General features: G+C 45.7%; 1 protein-coding gene across 1 annotated transcript in view; it reads right to left on the bottom strand.

The window, feature by feature from the left end:
• The window catches only part of LOC146866022 (transmembrane channel-like protein 2-B), a 704,484-nt gene that overhangs the window by 67,490 nt on the left and 618,933 nt on the right, over nucleotides 1–18,061 (bottom strand). The window contains exon 19 of the mRNA XM_085633032.1: nucleotides 11,986–12,109. Within this exon, the coding sequence (XP_085489158.1) occupies nucleotides 11,986–12,109 (124 nt within the window). The remainder of the gene's footprint in view (nucleotides 1–11,985; nucleotides 12,110–18,061) is intronic.

The raw sequence follows: 18,061 nt of genomic DNA, 5'->3' as shown, positions 1-18,061 counted from the left end.
AAAGTTTAGGAAGTCACCCTCAACTTTGAAACCACTTGCTGTTGCAGAGTGTGTGCTGTACACATGGCAATACCTTGACACAGCGGACTGTTGCAAGGAATGCTTTGAGCCTCGGAGGCTGACAGACTTCAGCCTGTGCATTAGTTCACCCCGACTTGGCGCTGCATGTAAACAGGGTGCCCACTGTCCAGCATGAAGTGAGACATTGTGATCGGGGCTGGAGATGCTATTTAGCAATCTGCTTAGAACACTGTGTTTCATTTATGGCATTAAACATAAAGGAGCACTGGCAACGCTGATAAACTGGATTTCAATTTGAGTAGTGACTAAAACTTTAAAAAAACCTTCAGTACTGAAACAAGTGCAATAGGTCTTGCATTTGCAAAAGTTTAAGCTATTAGCATTGTTCATGACAATGTATTTTTATCTATTTTATAAAACAAACACATAAATAAATGTCATTATCATTTACAATGCCAATAGCTAATGTTGCATTATTATTAGCAATGCCAACTGCTCACACTTTTATAATGCGAGACCTATTGCATTGCAAATGCTTGTTTCTCTTCTATAGGTACCCCCAGATCCTACTCCCACCGTAGCCTTAGGTGATTTAGTGCAGGTAATGTGTCACTTTGGAGACATCGGTATAAGCAAGTGACTCGGATGTGTCCCCTCCCCAATGTTTGTGTACTGCCTTAGTGAGAGCACTACATAGTAGGAAATGTCCCCAGAGGACACTATATTGTTCACTAAATTCATTAAAAGGTAGCAGGGCTCCATCCTCATATAGCATACCTACATTGGTCACGCCTGTCTCTATCCATGTCCCTAGTCCTCGCCAATCTCCCAGTTTGGTAGTGTCATGCAGAGGGTCAGCGGGATCTCCGGGGCGTACAGCTGTCTAGTTTTAGTTTTCTGTAAATTTCTGGCCCCACACTTGTTGATTACGTTTATATCAGTGGTACCATTCTTACCCTGTCTGGGCAGGTGCAAAACTATGCAGGATAATTAGGTTAGATTTGGGATTGCAGCATCTAGGTGGTCAATTCCCCTCAACCGACCGGCTACCCACTTCGTGAGCCATTGCATCTGAGCCGCTAGGTAGTAATATTCAAAATCCAGGCGTGCTAGTACTCCCGCTGCTTTCGGTCTCAAGAGTGTAGTCAATGCCACCCTGCCCCTACCTGCCCTCCATATGAACAAAGTCACCAGTGACTGCAATTGGTGGAACATCTCCGCAGGGATCCATAGAGGTAACCCCCCCAAATAGGTATAGCAACTGTGGTAGGGTCAACATTTTCAGCAAGGCCACTCTTCCCATCACTGACAAGGGCAGGCTCCCCCAAAAGGTGAGGCTCGATTTCACTCCCCTAATCGCTTTTCCCATATAACCTTCCAGGAGGTCCACCTGGTCGTGGTATATACTAACTCCTAAGTAGGGGAGACACCTGTTTCCCTTAATACGTCATCCACCGTCTGCGGTCTCTCTCACCCTGCTTCATTGGGAAATAGGCACAATTTCCTCTAGTTAAGCAAAAGGCCCAACACCCTTGCAAGTGTTGCAACTAGTTCCCTTGCTCCATCAAGATCTCCTCTCATATTCCGAAGGAATAGAAATAGATCATCAGCATATAACGCTATATGATGGGTCTGGCCCAGTACCTCCAAACCCTGGTAGTAGATTCCCATTCTGGCCCTAGCTGCTAGGGGCTATATGGCCAGAGCAAATAGAAATGGAGAGAGGGGGCACCCTTGTCACGTTCCCCTATTCACATGGTAAGTATCGGTTAACGTGGCGGTGCGCGGTCTAGGGCCTGCCCCACCCTCTGTCGCACAATCCCCAAGGGTGTACTTTTCTGGACGCCAGGTGCAGAATTTACCGTGTGGAAAGGCCCATTTTCCTTTCCCTCGATCTCGCTGGTGGTGGTGCTGTGCTGCACATTTATGGGGTGCCTTATAATATGTAATCACTCTTGATGTCACTTCTTCTTGTGTTGCATACAAGGGCAAGACCCTCTCACATGTTTATGAGAGCTCCTCTGTTTTCTTTTGTAGCCTGTATGTGTTTTTTTTCATGTCTTTCTCACAAGGGACTACAAGTCCCAGAAGCCTTGGGTGGTGGCCATCTTGGATTCCTGACTGCCTATGAGTCAGCGTGAGCACGTATCTCGGGGCTCATTATTCCGGATTCCTTCTAGTGAGAAGACGTTCCCGCGCTGACTACCGGATTGGTGGCGCAGCGTTTTCAGTGCTGATCTTCGCCTCTGACCGAGTCCTGACGCTCGATCTTTACTTCGAGGCAAGGTAAGACCGGCCCGGTCTTAGCGGGAAGCGCTTTCTTGATACTTCCTCCCAGTCGGCAGGAGCATTCCACTTGCGGCACGTTTGAGTGTTTGACTTTAAAGTTATTTACGGCGTCAACACCTTCAATCATGCAGTGGTGTTGATTATAGGATAGTCATGTATATTACCGGTGATTTCATGTTTTGTAAACACATATCAACTACGCATTTGTGAATTGTCAACAAGTGCGCACTTGGGAGAAAAAGACGAACGAGGAATATAATTACTTATGGTGACTCGTATCACACACACGTATATATTTTGGTGCAGATGCATTGTTAAGCGCACTGGTGAAGTCAAACAGCGCGAGTGCACGTTAAGAAACACGGAGGTGTCAGTGACATGCACGTATGTGTTTGGTGCAAATACTTATGTGGCGCACTTGTGAAGTTAACAAGTGCGTGTGTGTGTGATGAGAGAATGGGGTGCTTGTGACAATGCACTAGGGTGTATGTTTGATTTTTCTGCTGCATTTCTTTGCAGCTATGTGTAGCTGGAGGTTTTACTCTGCATTATTCTTTTGGCTTTGAGCATTACAAACCATTGTTTCCTATATATATAAACCAGAGCTGTACCTGGACTCCTTCAGTGAATGTTGAAAAGTGAATTTACTTAAGGATTACTAAGTTATCATTGTGCTTCATACAGATATCAATACCTGGTATTGTGTGTGTGTTTTTACTTTCTTTTACAGGTCTCCCTCCCTGCATTCCCCATCCTACCCTTCCCTCACCTGGCTACTCCAATACACTGTGCTAATATAGCTTTCTGAGTTGAAGCTGCCTGGAGGTGGAATAAATAATTTACACGCAGATCCCGAGAAAGGCGCTCCGTTGACAGTATCTGATATCAGACCCCTGGTCTTGACTCTACCCCTGGAGTCCGAGTATAACAGGAACGTCTTTTCCACAGAGCCTGGCCCCCAACCCAAACCTCTGCATCACCCAGACGAGATAGGGCCGTTCTAAGCTGTCAAGGCCTTTTCAATGTCAACTACGAAACTGGCAGCCTCCTCCTCGTCGTAGGAGGCTGTTTCCAGAATGCGCAGTAATCTTCTGGCATTCATCGCCTTGTCCTGGTCTATCAGGCCTGACATATGTAGCAGGAGGAGCGTAGCTAAGATTCTACTCAGGATCTTGTAGTCCAGATTGAGCATGGAGAGAAGTTTATTTGCTCTTTTATCAGATGCCTACTTGCCAGGTACTAAGAGCGGGATAATCAGTGCCTCCCTCGTGGATCTGGGTAATTTCACATCTTGTTTTGCCTGATTTTATACTTTAACCAGGCGAGGACCGAGTAAGCCTACATACATAGAGTAAAGCTCAGCCAGGAGGCCATTGGCCTCAGGTGTTTTATTACTGGCCAGAGACTTAATAGTAGGCCTGGGCTAAAATTTCGTTCCGTTTGCGGAAATTGCGATAATTTGACATTTTCGCGTTCCGCGGAAAGCGTGAAAATGTCAAAATTTCCGCATTCCACAGCTTGGCGAGAATTTGTTTCTTGCTCGCGCTGTAAAATAATACATTCTCTTGCGCGCGCGCGATCGCCTTACCTGAATCCCTGCGTTCGCCGACAAGTTTTCTTGATCCGGTCACATTCTCCATGAAATGTTGTATTGTTTTTAGCCATTTGCGCTGTCTCGCGACAGTTCGCGCCCGCAGTGACGTCATGCGTCGCGCGATCACGTCTTTCTTCTCGCGATCTTGCACCGCGAGACAACTGAAAACAAGATGGCCGCGCCCGCGAGCAACCACATGGGTAAGTTGGCGAGCCGCAACCATGCAGAAAATCTCGCGAACATGCGGGAAAAAAACTTCCGCATCTTCACGATATTTCCGCGTGTTTGCGATAATTTTTAACATTTTCGCGATAATTGCGAAAGTGGATTTCGCAAATTCCGCCCACCCCTACTTAATAGCTCTGCCCCTCCCTAGAGATTCTGCTGCCTCCTCAGTTATGGTTGGTAACCCCAGGGGCCCTATAAAGGTGTTGATATCTGCGTCCGTGGTTTTATCCTACTCCTGTATAGCTCAGCCTTTTATTTAAAGAACACCTTATTAATATCCTGCTAACGGGTGTGCACTCTGTTCGGATCGTCTTAATTTCAAGAATAATCGGCCCCCTCTTGGCTGGGTGAGACAACCACACCAGCTGTATCCCCAAATTATCTCTCTCTGCATGAGCTCATGTCATATAATTCTTATAATCAAAGCAGTGCAGCCTTTTTACATGTTCCGCTACTATCTCTTTAGCTGTCAGCAATCTCTCTTGAAGTTCACTGTGCTCTGGTCTTGCTTTTTCAAGTTCCCTAAGGGTATGCTCCACTTTTATCATGTCTCTTCAGAGTGTCCCCCTTATTCCAACCATCTCAGAAATGCAATTGCCTCTAATCACGACTTTAAATGCATCCCACTCCATCATAAGATTAGTAGTGGTCCCTGCATTATACTCAAAGTATTGTTCTACAACTGTCGTTATTGTCGCCGAAAATACCTGATCCTTCAGGGCTTCTGGTCTTAGTCGTTAGGTGAGGATGTTCGGCCTACCAGGCATCCACTGAAGGCTTATCAACAGTGGGTTATGGTGTGAGATCGTCCTGGCTAGGTACTCGCTTATCTTGACATATTCATGTACATCGGGGGAACATAGGATGGCTTCTTGTCTAAAATGTAGGTTGTCCAAATGTGAGAAGAATGAATAGTCTCTATCTCCTGGGTGCATCGCACTCCAAGAAACCCCCACTGATGCAGCCATTCTCTACGTGCTTAGCTGTCCTAAAAATGGGGGCGTCTCGCTGGGGTGGGTGGGAGCAGTTTAGATCAACGTCCGTGACACAATTTTAGTCACACCCTAGTATCACCGATCTGACCAGATAGGGTGTACGCATTCTGAAATGGACCACTAAAAATGAGGTTTGGTCAATGTTCGATCTATAAATGCTCCCCATCCTCACGTCCTGTGCATCCAATTTACCAATTAACACTACATACTGTCCTTCAGGGTCTACTATATGTCTGGTACACTGGAATGGGACTCCTGCTCTCACCCATATCAGTACCTCCCTGGCAAAGGCTGAGTAATTTGTATAGTACACCTGCCCCCTTCATCTGCTCTGCAACGCTTCTCCCTCCTTAGCAGTTATGTGTGTTTCTTGCAACACTGCAATTTGCACCCCCCTTCTGCTCAGGTGTGCGTGTAACATGGGATGTTTTGTTATGGTATGCATCCACTTTATGTTCCATAAGAGACACTTATGATCTACGGTGGAAGCCATAGCATTGGTACCAACATTTTCCTGGAACTTTTGCTACCCGAAGCACTCCTAGCCCCAAATTGAAAACCCCATTAAAAACAAACTCCCTAACTTCCCTTCCCCAGGCAGGTGACAGTTCAATACCCATCCACACTCAATACCATGCGGTATCTTCTTGTGGATAAACCACGCAGTTGCTCTTGGGGGCATGGATTCGACCAGTGAGTGCTGGAGCCCACTCAACCCAGTTCCCCCATCCAAAGATGCAGGAATGCAGCCCCCGATCCCCTCCCGTTTATTTTATGATGTCTCTTTGAGGGGCGGCATATGCCCAAAGGATAAAATCAAAAGGATATAGGGTTTTAAGTCCTTTGTTCATTTTCTCTCAGCGTCTACTTGTTCAAATAATCTCATTGACTGACTTGGGAGTGACTTTTGGTAGGTCCGTGTCTCAGTCCTCTGCAGAGCTAGATCTTTGGGAGCAGTCGGATTGTCTCTCTTCATGGTCACTCAGTGGGGAGTTGGAGCTGGACTTCACTTGCTCAGTACTGAGACTGCCTTAAGTACTTTGTGTCTTTCTTCTCTGGCTTCCGCTGTGGATGGTGTTCTGGCTTTGTCCAAGTCTCCTTGCTTCTTCCGAGATGCCAACCCTGTGGAGCCCCCCCTTGATTTGCAGTCGGGCACAGAGTCAAGCCAAGCCTAGGCATCTTGCGCAGTCTGCAAGAACTGGGCCCCAGTCGACGTAACAACTCGCTGTCGGGCTGGAAACATCATTGCATATGGAATCTGTAGTTGCTGGAGGCGCTTCTTCACTGCCAAGAAGGTAGACCTCTGTCTCTGCACCTCCCTCATGAAATCAGGAAGCACCATGATTTTATTGTTTCCAATCTGTAGAGTGTTCTTCTGGCGGGCTTGTGCCAGAATGAGGTCTTGATCTCAGACGAGCCATAATCAGGCATGGGGGAGCACCCGGTTTAGGGGGTCGCGCCTTGACCCTGTGTGCCCTTTCCAGTGCATAGAATGGGGAAAGGCCCTCTGGGCCACCTCTGTCCACTCTTAAGCCAGTATTCTAGAAACAGTACCATGTCCTTTCCCTCTTCTTGCTCTGGGAACCCAATGATGCGTAAGTTATTCCTGTGGGAAGTTCCTTCGCTGCCTTTCGCTCTCATTTCCAAGGTCAGCACCTTACCTCCCATGCTCGACAGGGACTAGCACAGCTCAGTGACCTCTGAGGGGTTATCAACCATTATGTGTTCAGTGTTCATCACTCTTTCCGCCAGGCAGCTGTGGTCATCTTTGAGTAGGCTTAAATCAGTGCCAGTAGCATCAAACTTGGTTTTTAGGGCTTTTTGAGACGCTGTGTAATGGCCTGCATGATATCTGTTAGCGTCAGGCGAGGCTGGGTGGTCTCCTTCATTGTTCCTTCATTTTCTTCCTCCTCGTCCGTCTGTTGCAACCCCTTGCCGGGGTCAATAGCATCCTGCCCTCGCTTCCTGGTCAGTTTCCCGATGTCCAGTGGGGGTAGACTGTCTCTCTAGTTGTGAAAGTCTTATGGGTGTCTTCGCTAAGACTCTCAATCATCCCACTATTAGCCACTGTTGCCTAGCCTTCGTTTTACAATGTCAACGGATTTCTGATTATGGCAGCAAATCAGTCACAGTCTTAGTATTTACCAGGAGAGCAATGCTTTGCGAAGAGCCTGGTCCTTAACTGTAGTAAGTGCATGCACAAGTTATGAGAGGGGCCGTTATTCGACTATATGCTGATTCTAGTTTCTTCCACCACTGTCGAGGAGTGATAAGTCTGTCCATGCGGCATTCCTGCAATGCTGGCCCTCTCCACATTCACCAGGGCTTCCCTGGATTAATCAGTCAGGATCTCCACCTGGGCTTCCGGGGCCTCCCCAACCTCTTCAGTCTCTCACCAGATTCACTTTTGTTTTTGCGCCCAAGCAGCCTATTGCAGCCATGTCCCACACCATAGTTCGTGCTCTTACCTCGGAATGCAGGTCGTTCGCGTCTAGCTCTTGTGCTGCTCTTGGTCACAGATCCTCGTGGGATCACCGACCATTCTGTGTCACGGGGGGGCCTCTCCCCTCCCCGGAGTACTTCCAATTCGCTTACTCCAGGACTTGTTGTGGCTCGTTGGCCCTCCCCATGTGCCAGTCCTCTTAATGCTCTCACCTCGCTCCTCCAAATGGACGTGTCTGCCTGAGCTACAGATGTGTCACTCCAGTACTGGCAGTGATTCTCCCTCTATGACGCAACTGTGGTGTCTTCTAATCGGGTCTTCCGACAACTCCCAGATTGTTTGGTGGGCCTCCAGTCAGAGCTCTAGGGCTCCCCGACATTCTACTGGTGTTCCGTTTGCTCAGTCTGGTCGCACTCATGTCCAGTATTCCTCCGCCATGACGTCTCGGGGTCATCCGCAGCTGCCATTTTGTATGGGCTGACTCTGGTCTGTCTCGACTCTGCAAAATGACGACTATTTACACCTTTTAAGACATTCTCACTGCTGCTCGGCGTCTACCGGATTGCTTCCCCATGCTCTCATCCGGTTATCAGGGGAGCTGGGTCACAGGTATAATGTCGGACAGGGGATCACCTGATCTGTGTCTTGCCACACCCCCTGCACTAAACTAGAGGTATACACCAATCACTGTGGGTCAGTACAAATACAAGTTCAAATCCTTACCGTTGACCGCCAGTGTTAGAAATGGGGTTCTCTAGTTGGCAGAGGTAGGTATCTTTGTCCAAAGGGGGACCCTTGCTTTTAGTCAGGGCAAGGAGTAGAAACACTTTAGAAAACCCCTGCTCACCCTCTAGGTAGCTTGGCACGAGCCAACAGACTTATCCCAAAGGCAATGTGTAAAAAAGAAAGTATCTTTATCTAAACTCAACAAGACCATGACAACAAAAATCCAACATCCATGTAATAAGAATATGAATTTTCAAAGGTTTCAAGTAACTGGGTCCATAGAAAACTATAGATGCGTGATTCTACACAAAGTCCCTGTAGATGCGTCAACATTTATAAGGCCTCAAAGCCACAGAGATCGGAAGCGACCAAAACAGAGATGCATCAGTTCCTGAGACCTTGGGGAGGCGATGCAACAGTTCTTCTGCATGCATGAGAAGTGATGCAGCGAATCCAGTCTGTAGGGGGAAGTGGTGCGATGACTCCAAGATTCTGGTCTGTGGCCGATGTGTCGGGAAAACTTGCAACACGAGTACAATGCGTGGAAATCTGAGATGCATTGGCGATCGATGCGGCAGCGTCGAGGGGCACTGCATTGATTTCGTCAGCCGCAATCCCTCGATGCATTGGTTCTTGCAGCTGCGACAGGCGCTGCGTCAGTTTGGCAGTGGTGCGACGATGCATGTAGATTCTTCTCGCACAGCGGTGGTGCTTCGAGAAAACAGCCGCAAGAAGAGAGGTGTGTCAATTTCTTCTGTTCTTCTTTTCTTTCAGCTCCCAGCAGCAGGGACGAACTCCAGAGGCCCACAACTGGAATAGGCACCTACTGGCAGATCAGCACTCTCAGCAACTGAGTTCAGGGGGACTAGGGGTGAAGACTTTGTATCCCTGAGACTTCAGAACAGGAGGCCGCCACATACAGGCCCTTGGAGATCTTCTTCAAGCAGGTTCACAACAAAGTTCCAGTCTTTGTCCTTTCCTTGGCAGAAACAACAACTGCAGACCAATCCTACACAGCACACAGCAAAAGGGGAGTACACCTCACAACTCTTCAGCTCTTCTCCTTGGAAAAGGTTCCTTTTTTGTACAGAAGTAATCTAAAGTTCTGGGGTTTAAGATCTACTACTTATACCCCATTTTGTCTTTGTTGTCTTTGTACAAGGGTCTCTGAGCCCAGTCCAAACCAGTTCTGTCCTCACTGGCACAGTATGACCACAGGGGGTGGAGACAGCATGGTGCAAGGGAGATAGGACCTATTCAGGTGCGAGGAAATCTCCTCCCAGTACTCTAAAATCAGCCAAGGTCTATTCAGCTCAGCTCTGAGTCATCCAGGAAGGGCCAGCCACACCTCAATCTCCCCAGTGGCAGTCTACAGTGAATGAACATCCCAAGCCCCTGTCACTCCAAAACCAGACAGTCAATCCAGAAACAGGTAGAGGCACACAGAATGGTTAAACAAGAAAATGCCTACTTTCTGAAAGTGGTATTTTCAAACACACAACTTAAAAACCATATTTACTAAAAAACGTTTTATTCAATTCTGAGTTCAGGGTTATGCTTGTAAGATTTTACAAAGTATATCCCATGCTATCCTATGGAACAGATAGTGAAAAACGAAATTGGCAGTATTTCACTATTGGGACATGTCACACACACCAGTACATGTCCTACCTTTCACATACACTGCACCCTGCTGATGGGAATACCTTAGTCTTACCATAGGAGTGCCTTACACGTAAGAAAAGGGAAGGTTAGGGCCTGGCAAGTGGCTGCACTTGCCAGTTTGACATGGCAGTTAACAAAATGGGCACAGACACTGCAGTGGCAGGCCTGTAATACTTTTTCAGGGCTACTCATGTGGGTGGCACAATCAGTGCTGCAGGCCCACTAGTAGCATTTGATATCAGGCCCTGGCACACTTAGTGCACTTTACTAGGGGCTTACCAGTATATCGAATATGCCAATCTGGAAGAACCAATTGTAATAACACACGGAGCACTTTGACACTGATCAGCAGTGGCAAAACTCCCAAAGCATCTAAGCCATCAAAAACAAAATCCAGCACAGCATCAAAAATAGAGGAGGTATAGGCAAAAAGTCAGGGGAAACCACGCCAAAGATGCCAAGGTCCATCTTTGATTGTTATGACCAGATCGTCTCTCAAGGTTGGTTTGCCCAAGGCCATAATCTCTCTCTCTCTTACTTCAGAAGTACGCTTAATGGACAGCTCTTTCGTTTTCACATGATCACCCTTACTCGCCAGATGAGAGGAAAAATTCCAATGTGATCTACCCAATGATCCTGCAGTTCTCCTAAGATTATCAAGCCATGGAATTTTGGGACCATGCTCACAATTTAGGCAGTCTTGGCTCACATCACGATCGACAACAGTATGCTGGTTACTCCAAATTGCGATATATAAGAGGAGTTAAGCAAGTTTGACCACTTCTTCAACATAGTCTAGATTCTCAGTTTTTCATGGACAGAAAAACTAGGAGTAGCAGAACCCAGGCCCATCAACCTCCTACAGAAGCGGTTGTCCCAATACTGTATCTTCAATCACTTGTGATAGCCCCAAATGGCAGCCCCGTAAGTCAAGACAGAAGCACTTCATTTTATACACTTCCACTTATACAGGGTTAGAACAGGCTTTCTGCCAACGCTTGTAGAAAACCCAAACAATTTTAACATTACTGATAAAAGTGCAGGCATCGATTTATAAGACAGGGTAACCAGCTGTTCCGTGAATCGAAAGTACTGCCCAGACAAGGGAACTTACTATCCTGCACTCATACAGTGGTCCTGTGTGACGCCCTGCTTTAGTCAGATTCTACTCACTCCACCACACCCTCCATGCAAGCTTTGAGTACTGCTGCATTGCTCGGCCTGTGGAGACACTGCCCTGCTCTTGCCCTTTGGTACGTCACTCCACAACTTATAGCCTGGTGGCAGCTAGCCAGTTGGCCGGTCTTAATGTTCCTCCTTTCAGCACTGGCATCCGTCTTCTCTGTCTCAGGCTATGTCCTGGGCTTTTGGCAGCCCGGTTACTCCTCCTCTTCGCTCTCTGTGTCAGTTTGCACACTTACCACCAATGGGTTCTCTATGAAGCAATCGGATTGCAATAGGCCTTTGGGGCTTCCTCTCCATGAGCCCTAGTTCTTTAGTGTGCTTAGTCCCTGATCCTATGCATGTCTGGTGTGCTGGTCACCCACTTTTCTTAAATGGCCACCATTGTGTTCAGATTTAGAAGTTGTGAGTGTATTACATCGATGTTAAGCAAAGGTCACAGCTGAGACAAGGGACTTTTGTTCTCTGTTTACAATGAAGGTGTAACATATCTTTCTCTGATTTCCTTATTCATGTCAGAGTAACACACAATTATGCTTCACTTGATAATTTAGAGTAATGAATTAACTTTCACAACAAGCAAACCTGTGACAGTAGGCATAGAATTGAAAGCACAACAGGTTTCTATGTGTGACTCGTCTAAAATGCACTCTGACTTTAAACGTTAAAATAATTTTCAGAATCATTGTTTGAAATCCACATTTAAAATATTAGGAAATTCAACGGTCATTGCCTTCTTAAATACAAATCTTTAAAAATCCACTTTTTAAATTGGTCAGATTATTTTTGGAGTTTTTTTGTTAAAGCTATTTACAACAAGAAATGGACATAAAACAAATTACCTGTCGGAATTGGCCCATTTTTTAGAGCTAGCTTCGCACTAGGAGGAAGCAAATCCTCCAAATCCTTTGTAGTTTCATTTGTTGTGGCTGTGTTATTTCTCCTATTTTTTTCTTCATCACGTTGCTACACATCAACAAAAGGGACAAATACTATCAGAACTGACATTTATATTACAAATAGCAATATTTTATTATTTTTCACATATTCTAATATGTGTACATTATAATGACTTTCCTGTTTTACAGAAAAAATACAGCCTAACTAAAAAGCATACTTTTGGTTCAAACACAATTATGTCTAATAATATATTATGTTTAATATTTACTTGTTCTGCATACAATATCAAAACATGCCAAGTTATGAAATTCAGGTGACACTGAGTACTCTTAGACCAATATGAGCATATTACTCTCTTCGTTAGGCTAGGAATCAATCCCTATATTCCTATGACATTTGGACTTCAATTATAAACACAGAATCATAGTAAGGGAATATATTGAGCCTACACATGAATCATACAAGGGGATATTTTGAGCCCGCAATCTACGTATAAAAACCTGTTTCTGATTTTCCTATTACAGTCTCAATGCACCATTATTAGTCATCTGTAAACGTGATGTGGTGTTCAATTGTAATAACTTATTGAACTTGAGTAGTGATGTTCAGGGCCGGACTGGCCATTGCAGGCACCGGGCATTTCCCTGGTGGGCTGCCAGGTTGAGGGCCGGTTTTGGGACCCTGGGGGGCCACTTTTGTTACCGGGGGTCTGCCATATTTGCCACCTGTAACAAAATCGTCCAAAACAGGCTCTTGCAAACAGCTCAGCTGCACCCCCCCTCACCCCAGGGGGGGGGGGGGGGCGTCCGAGCAGTTTGCCAGCGCCGGTTTCTGTTCCCAGTCCGGCCATGGTGATGTCACAGTTTTCTGCCATATCAAGCAGACAGGGGGATGGGCAATCCATAGAGCAGAATCACAACTATTATTTAGGCATTGAAAGCATCTCCATGTCGTATGTAATGACAGCTGCAACAACATTCTTCTATGCCCCTCCTGTTTTTTACGTCGTCTTTTAACATGGATGCCCCCTTGACAGATTTGCAGGATAGTGAAATTATGCCAAATAAGTTAAAGATGCTGAGCCCAATTCACAAAGCTAAACTGAGGCAAAAGTCTAACTTTACGGCTTTTCGCAGCCTCTGTCCAGTGCAAAGCACACTTCAGACAGGACACTTTCAATTTAGAACCACATCCATGTAGCTGCCAAACTTTCTACTATTGACAGCCTTCATCCAGAACAAGCCGCTATTCAAAGGACCAACTGCCAAAGAAACTACGCAACTTTAGGTTATAAAAACGTCTAATATCTAGAGACACAGATTTAGACACTACTCATGAAGGGCCCAAAGCTTATATATTGACAATCTTTGTGTGCCTAAGTCCTTATCATGAACAGCCATTGTCCTGATTGCAGCTGTTCAGATACAGTCTATAATGCCCTAAAAATATTAAACGCTCAGTACTAGTGTAATGTTCTTGCAATGCATTACACAAATTAGCAGTACAGAAGCTGCCACAATTTCAGTGTAAATGTAGCACCCTATTTATTCTTCATTATCAGCAGCAAAAGGTGAGCTCAGTTGATTATGTCATCAGTGATGTTGGAAATGGCCCTTTCTGCAGGGTCACCCCCAGCAAGACCGAACTTGAAACCCAAAGCAGTCCTGGCAATTTTGCTGGACCAGGCCGCCGTACCCAAGACGGAGGGGGTGCAAGTGTGAAGCACTGCTGCATTTGTTACTGGGGACAGATTTTGCATCACTGCTGCAAAACCGGCCCCCAGTAACAAAACCAGCCCCCAGCACTGGCAAAACCGGCCCTCACCCTTCCAGCCTCCCAGGGAATGTCTGATGCCTCCTACGGCAAGTCTGGCCCGATCCCAGTCTTTTTCCTTTGTCTTCCGCTTTTTGATGACATTGTTTTTGTTGGTTTTAGGACTCTGGTCACTTTATCACTGCTAACCAGTGCTAAAGTGCATGTGCTCACTCCCCTAAAACATGGTAACATTGGAACATTGGAGTATCCACAATTGGCATATTTAATTTACTTATAAGTTGCAAGTAAAGTGCAATATATGTGCCCTGGGCAAGTAAATTAAATGCTACTAGTGGATCTGCAGCACTGATTGTGCCACGCACTTAAGAAGCCCTGCAAACATGTCTCAGTGCTGCCACTGCTGGGGCCTGTATGTGCAGTTTCACTGCTATGTCGACTTGGCATTTAAAATCCTTTGCTAAGCCTTGAGCTCCCCTTTTATTAACCATAGGTCACACCTAAGGTAGGCCCTAAGTAACCCTAAATGGTGGGTGCTGTGTAAGTAACAGGTTGGATAAGTACTTTTAAGTTTTACATGCCCTAGTAGTGACAGACATGTAAATTTGTTTTCACTACTGTGAAGCCTACTCCTCTCATAGGCTAACACTGGGAATTACTTGAAACACATTTAAGCTGTAATTCCTGATTAGAAAGGAGTAACTAAATTGTGGTTCCGTCTCTTTAGATTGGTAATGGTAAATCCTCTTTAGTGTTAAAGTTGAATTTGACATTGCTATGCTAGAAATGCCACTTTTAAAAAGTTGACATTACTCTGCTCCTAACTTTGCTCTGTGGGCCTGCAGCCTGTTTCAAATGCACGCCTGGGCCAGGCAACAGCTACACTTTGTGCATTATTTATAGACAGCCACAATCTGCATTCTGATAGCCTTCCTGGACAGCAAGGGGAGAGGGAGCTCACATTTACATCTGAATAGGCTGTACCCAGTCTCCTCACAAAAGGGTTAACAACCCTGTATTGTCGGTGCAGCCAGATTGGAACGCGGACGAGGGAGATAGGAAACTCCTACAACTTCAAAGGACCTTTCCAGAAACTTCTCCTACATTCTAGGAGCAGGGCACTGGGGTATAAATACTAGACCTCAGACACCACCAAATCAGTATACTTCTGGAACTGTGGATACTCTGCCAGGAATACTGCTGTGCTGCTGAAGGACTGCTACTCTGTGGGACTGCTGCTCTGAGAGAGCTTTTTTTGCTGTGCTGCCCTGCCTGCTGCCTTTCCGCCTGGGTGAGAAGGACTGGACTTTCACCACTTGAACCCAGAGTGACTCAAAGGGCTTGACCTACTTGCCTCCTGTACTCCAGTCTCAGGTACAACAAACACTCCATCCAGCACTTGGACTTCTACCCTTGCCTAAGGTGCCCCTTCCAGTAAAGGGCCTCAGAAGTGGGTTTCTGTGATGTTCTGGTAAAAAAACAAACACAGCCCCGACTTTGCACTGGTCAGAACTGACGCATTTGCCATCGATGCCAATGCAGTGCTATTTCGATAAAAACGCGTGTTCCAATATTGAGGTTTGATGACAATGCAGAACTGACCCTTGACAAAGCAGAACTGACCCTTTGACACCGACTGGGAGGCTCGACTGATGCACTGGCTCGACTGCATCTATCAGAACCGAGGCAGGGAGTCCTCAATGTCGACGCTTGCTCCTTCCAAAGATACTGTTTCAGGAGGGCCGGCAAGGCACCACGGTCGACTTGACTTTTCAGATTTTACTCTGTCGACTGTGACCTCAAATAACCTTTTATCGCTATTGACTTTTAAGCACTGGATTATAATATAATCTTCAAAAATTCATAACTCCGGCTCTATTTATTGGATTCTGCTCATTTTGTTCTTGTTTTGTTTAGAAAATCAAGCTCTTTTTGTCTAATCAGGTGTGGATTATTTTTGTGTGGTGTTAGCACTGTTTTACTGTCATAAGTGTTGCAGGGAAGAGGTGTGGCTCCACGGCCATGGCGACTGATTCAGAATCTGGGGATCACAGTTCGATCCCCAGTGCCGGTGCAGATTAGCCCACCACTATATGACTCTGGGCAATAGCTTGCTTAACCCCTTCTGTGCCCATGACGAGATAGTCTCGTCATGGAGCGCGGTTGCGCTGTGCCCATGACGAGACTATCTCGTCATGGACCCCGCCCGCTAATGAAAGGGCCGGCACAGGAGGGGGAAAGGGCGGGGCACTCAAGGGGTTAATCTTCCCGACGGCCCCCAGCGACTAAAGACCCTCACGGGTGATTGTTCGCGCTTTACAAATGTGGATTATTATTATTATTATTATCATAACTACTTTACATATTGCCTCTTAAATTAAGCCTGCCGGCTCTGTGCCAAGCTACCAGAGGGTGAGTACAGGTTAATTTAGGAAGTGTATCTGACTTACCCTGACTAGAGAGGTGGTTGCTACATGGACAGGGTGCATACCTCTGCCAATTAGGGACTCCATTTATAACATTGGTGATCAAAGATCTGATCACTGATGTTCTTTGACTTTTAGCTAATTACTTTTGCAATCCTTGAAGTTTTTGAGTTTTTAATTTTGGGCATCCAGTGCAGCTAGGTAGTTTATTGCCTAGGTTCCAAGGCCAGACATATGTTCCTTGAAGCTGCCTGGTGATTAATATATGCATTAGGTACAAATGTCCCCAGGCCTCAACCCCATTTTCCCTCACCTCAAATGAATTAAGAAAACACATGGGGGCCGATTCACAGAACTAACTTAAGACAAAATCCTAAACTTACTACTTTTGGTATTCACAGAAGTTAGGATTTTGTCTTAAGTTTGTCTTAAGACAAACTTAAGACAGACTTAAGACAGACTTAAGAAAGACTTAAGACACACTTAAGACAGACTTAGGACAAACTTAAGACAGACTTAAGACAGACTTAAGACAAACTTAACACAAAATCCTAACTTAAGTCTGTCTTAAGTCTGTCTTAAGTCTGTCTTAAGTCTGTCTTAAGTTTGTCTTAAGTCTGTCTTAAGTTTGTCTTAAGTCTGTCTTAAGTCTGTCTTAAGACAAACTTAAGACAAAATCCTAACTTCTGTGAATACCAAAAGTAGTAAGTTTAGGATTTTGTCTTAAGTTAGTTCTGTGAATCGGGCCCATGCTTTGGCTCATTCACCATGCAGCTTGATGCTATTTTGGGTGCTGCTTTCTCCTTCCATCCTTCTCAAATTCTTCTTTGCTCTTGCCACCACACCTGTTCCTGAGCCTTGGTTTTAGTCCTGCTCCATTGCTGTCTTCAGAGCCTATGCATGCAATGCTGCAGGTAAACAACGTTTACAACGCATCATTTACAATGCATGCCATTACAACACAAGTTGTTACAGAGACTCATTGTCACCTCGAATACCATTACAACGCAAGTCGTTACAACAACTTGCAGTAGGGGGCAGAAGGTGTTGGATATGTTGGCTTTTCAATTCAACATCTTCCCTACTGTTGCACACACTGGAGTTGGAATAGTACATTATACTATTCTAAACTCCAGCGCCCTCCCTACAGCAAGTCGTTGTAACGACTTGCTTTGTAATGGCATGTGATGCAACAGCACATCGTTGTAACGACTTGTGTTGTAATGGCATGCCTTGTAAACGCATTCATTGTAACAAGTGCTATTCACTGCAGCTCTGTGCAGACTCTAGCACTCAGCTTTCTGCAGGTTTAGTATGCTTTATTCCCAATCCCACCCTTTCCCCATTTGCCATAGAGTGGGGTAGGTTGATTCTCACAGACACCATCCCACCCTGCTACGAGTTTGGAAAAGATGGAGAGTGATGAGGAAAATTTGCCCTGATGAACGTGTATCCTCTGACACTCCAGGGCTTAAAAATGAAGCACAATGAGCTAACTGTATAACTAATGCTGGGGAACCTCAGATGGGAGAGGGATGGTGTGAGCACAAACACCAAGGGCTTTGCCAGGATGATTGTTCCGTCACCATAGAAGTCCCTCACCTTGGGCACCTGTGTAATGTTGGAAAATGGAAATCACTCTAGAGAGTAAATGTCATTTATGCTTTATGAAGATATTTTAGCTGCTTGTAAAAAGTTTAAGTGCAACAAATAGGAATCTTGCAATCAAACCTACAGTGGAACAAGAAAATAATGTATGAAAATATTTGCTTGAGCTCACACAGTTAAATAAACTCGTTCCTAACTGCTGTAAAACTAT

Source organism: Triturus cristatus, chromosome 2_1 (genome assembly GCF_964204655.1).
Source record: "Triturus cristatus chromosome 2_1, aTriCri1.1, whole genome shotgun sequence".
Taxonomy (NCBI): domain Eukaryota; kingdom Metazoa; phylum Chordata; class Amphibia; order Caudata; family Salamandridae; genus Triturus; species Triturus cristatus.
This window is presented reverse-complemented; position numbering and strand designations above follow the sequence as displayed.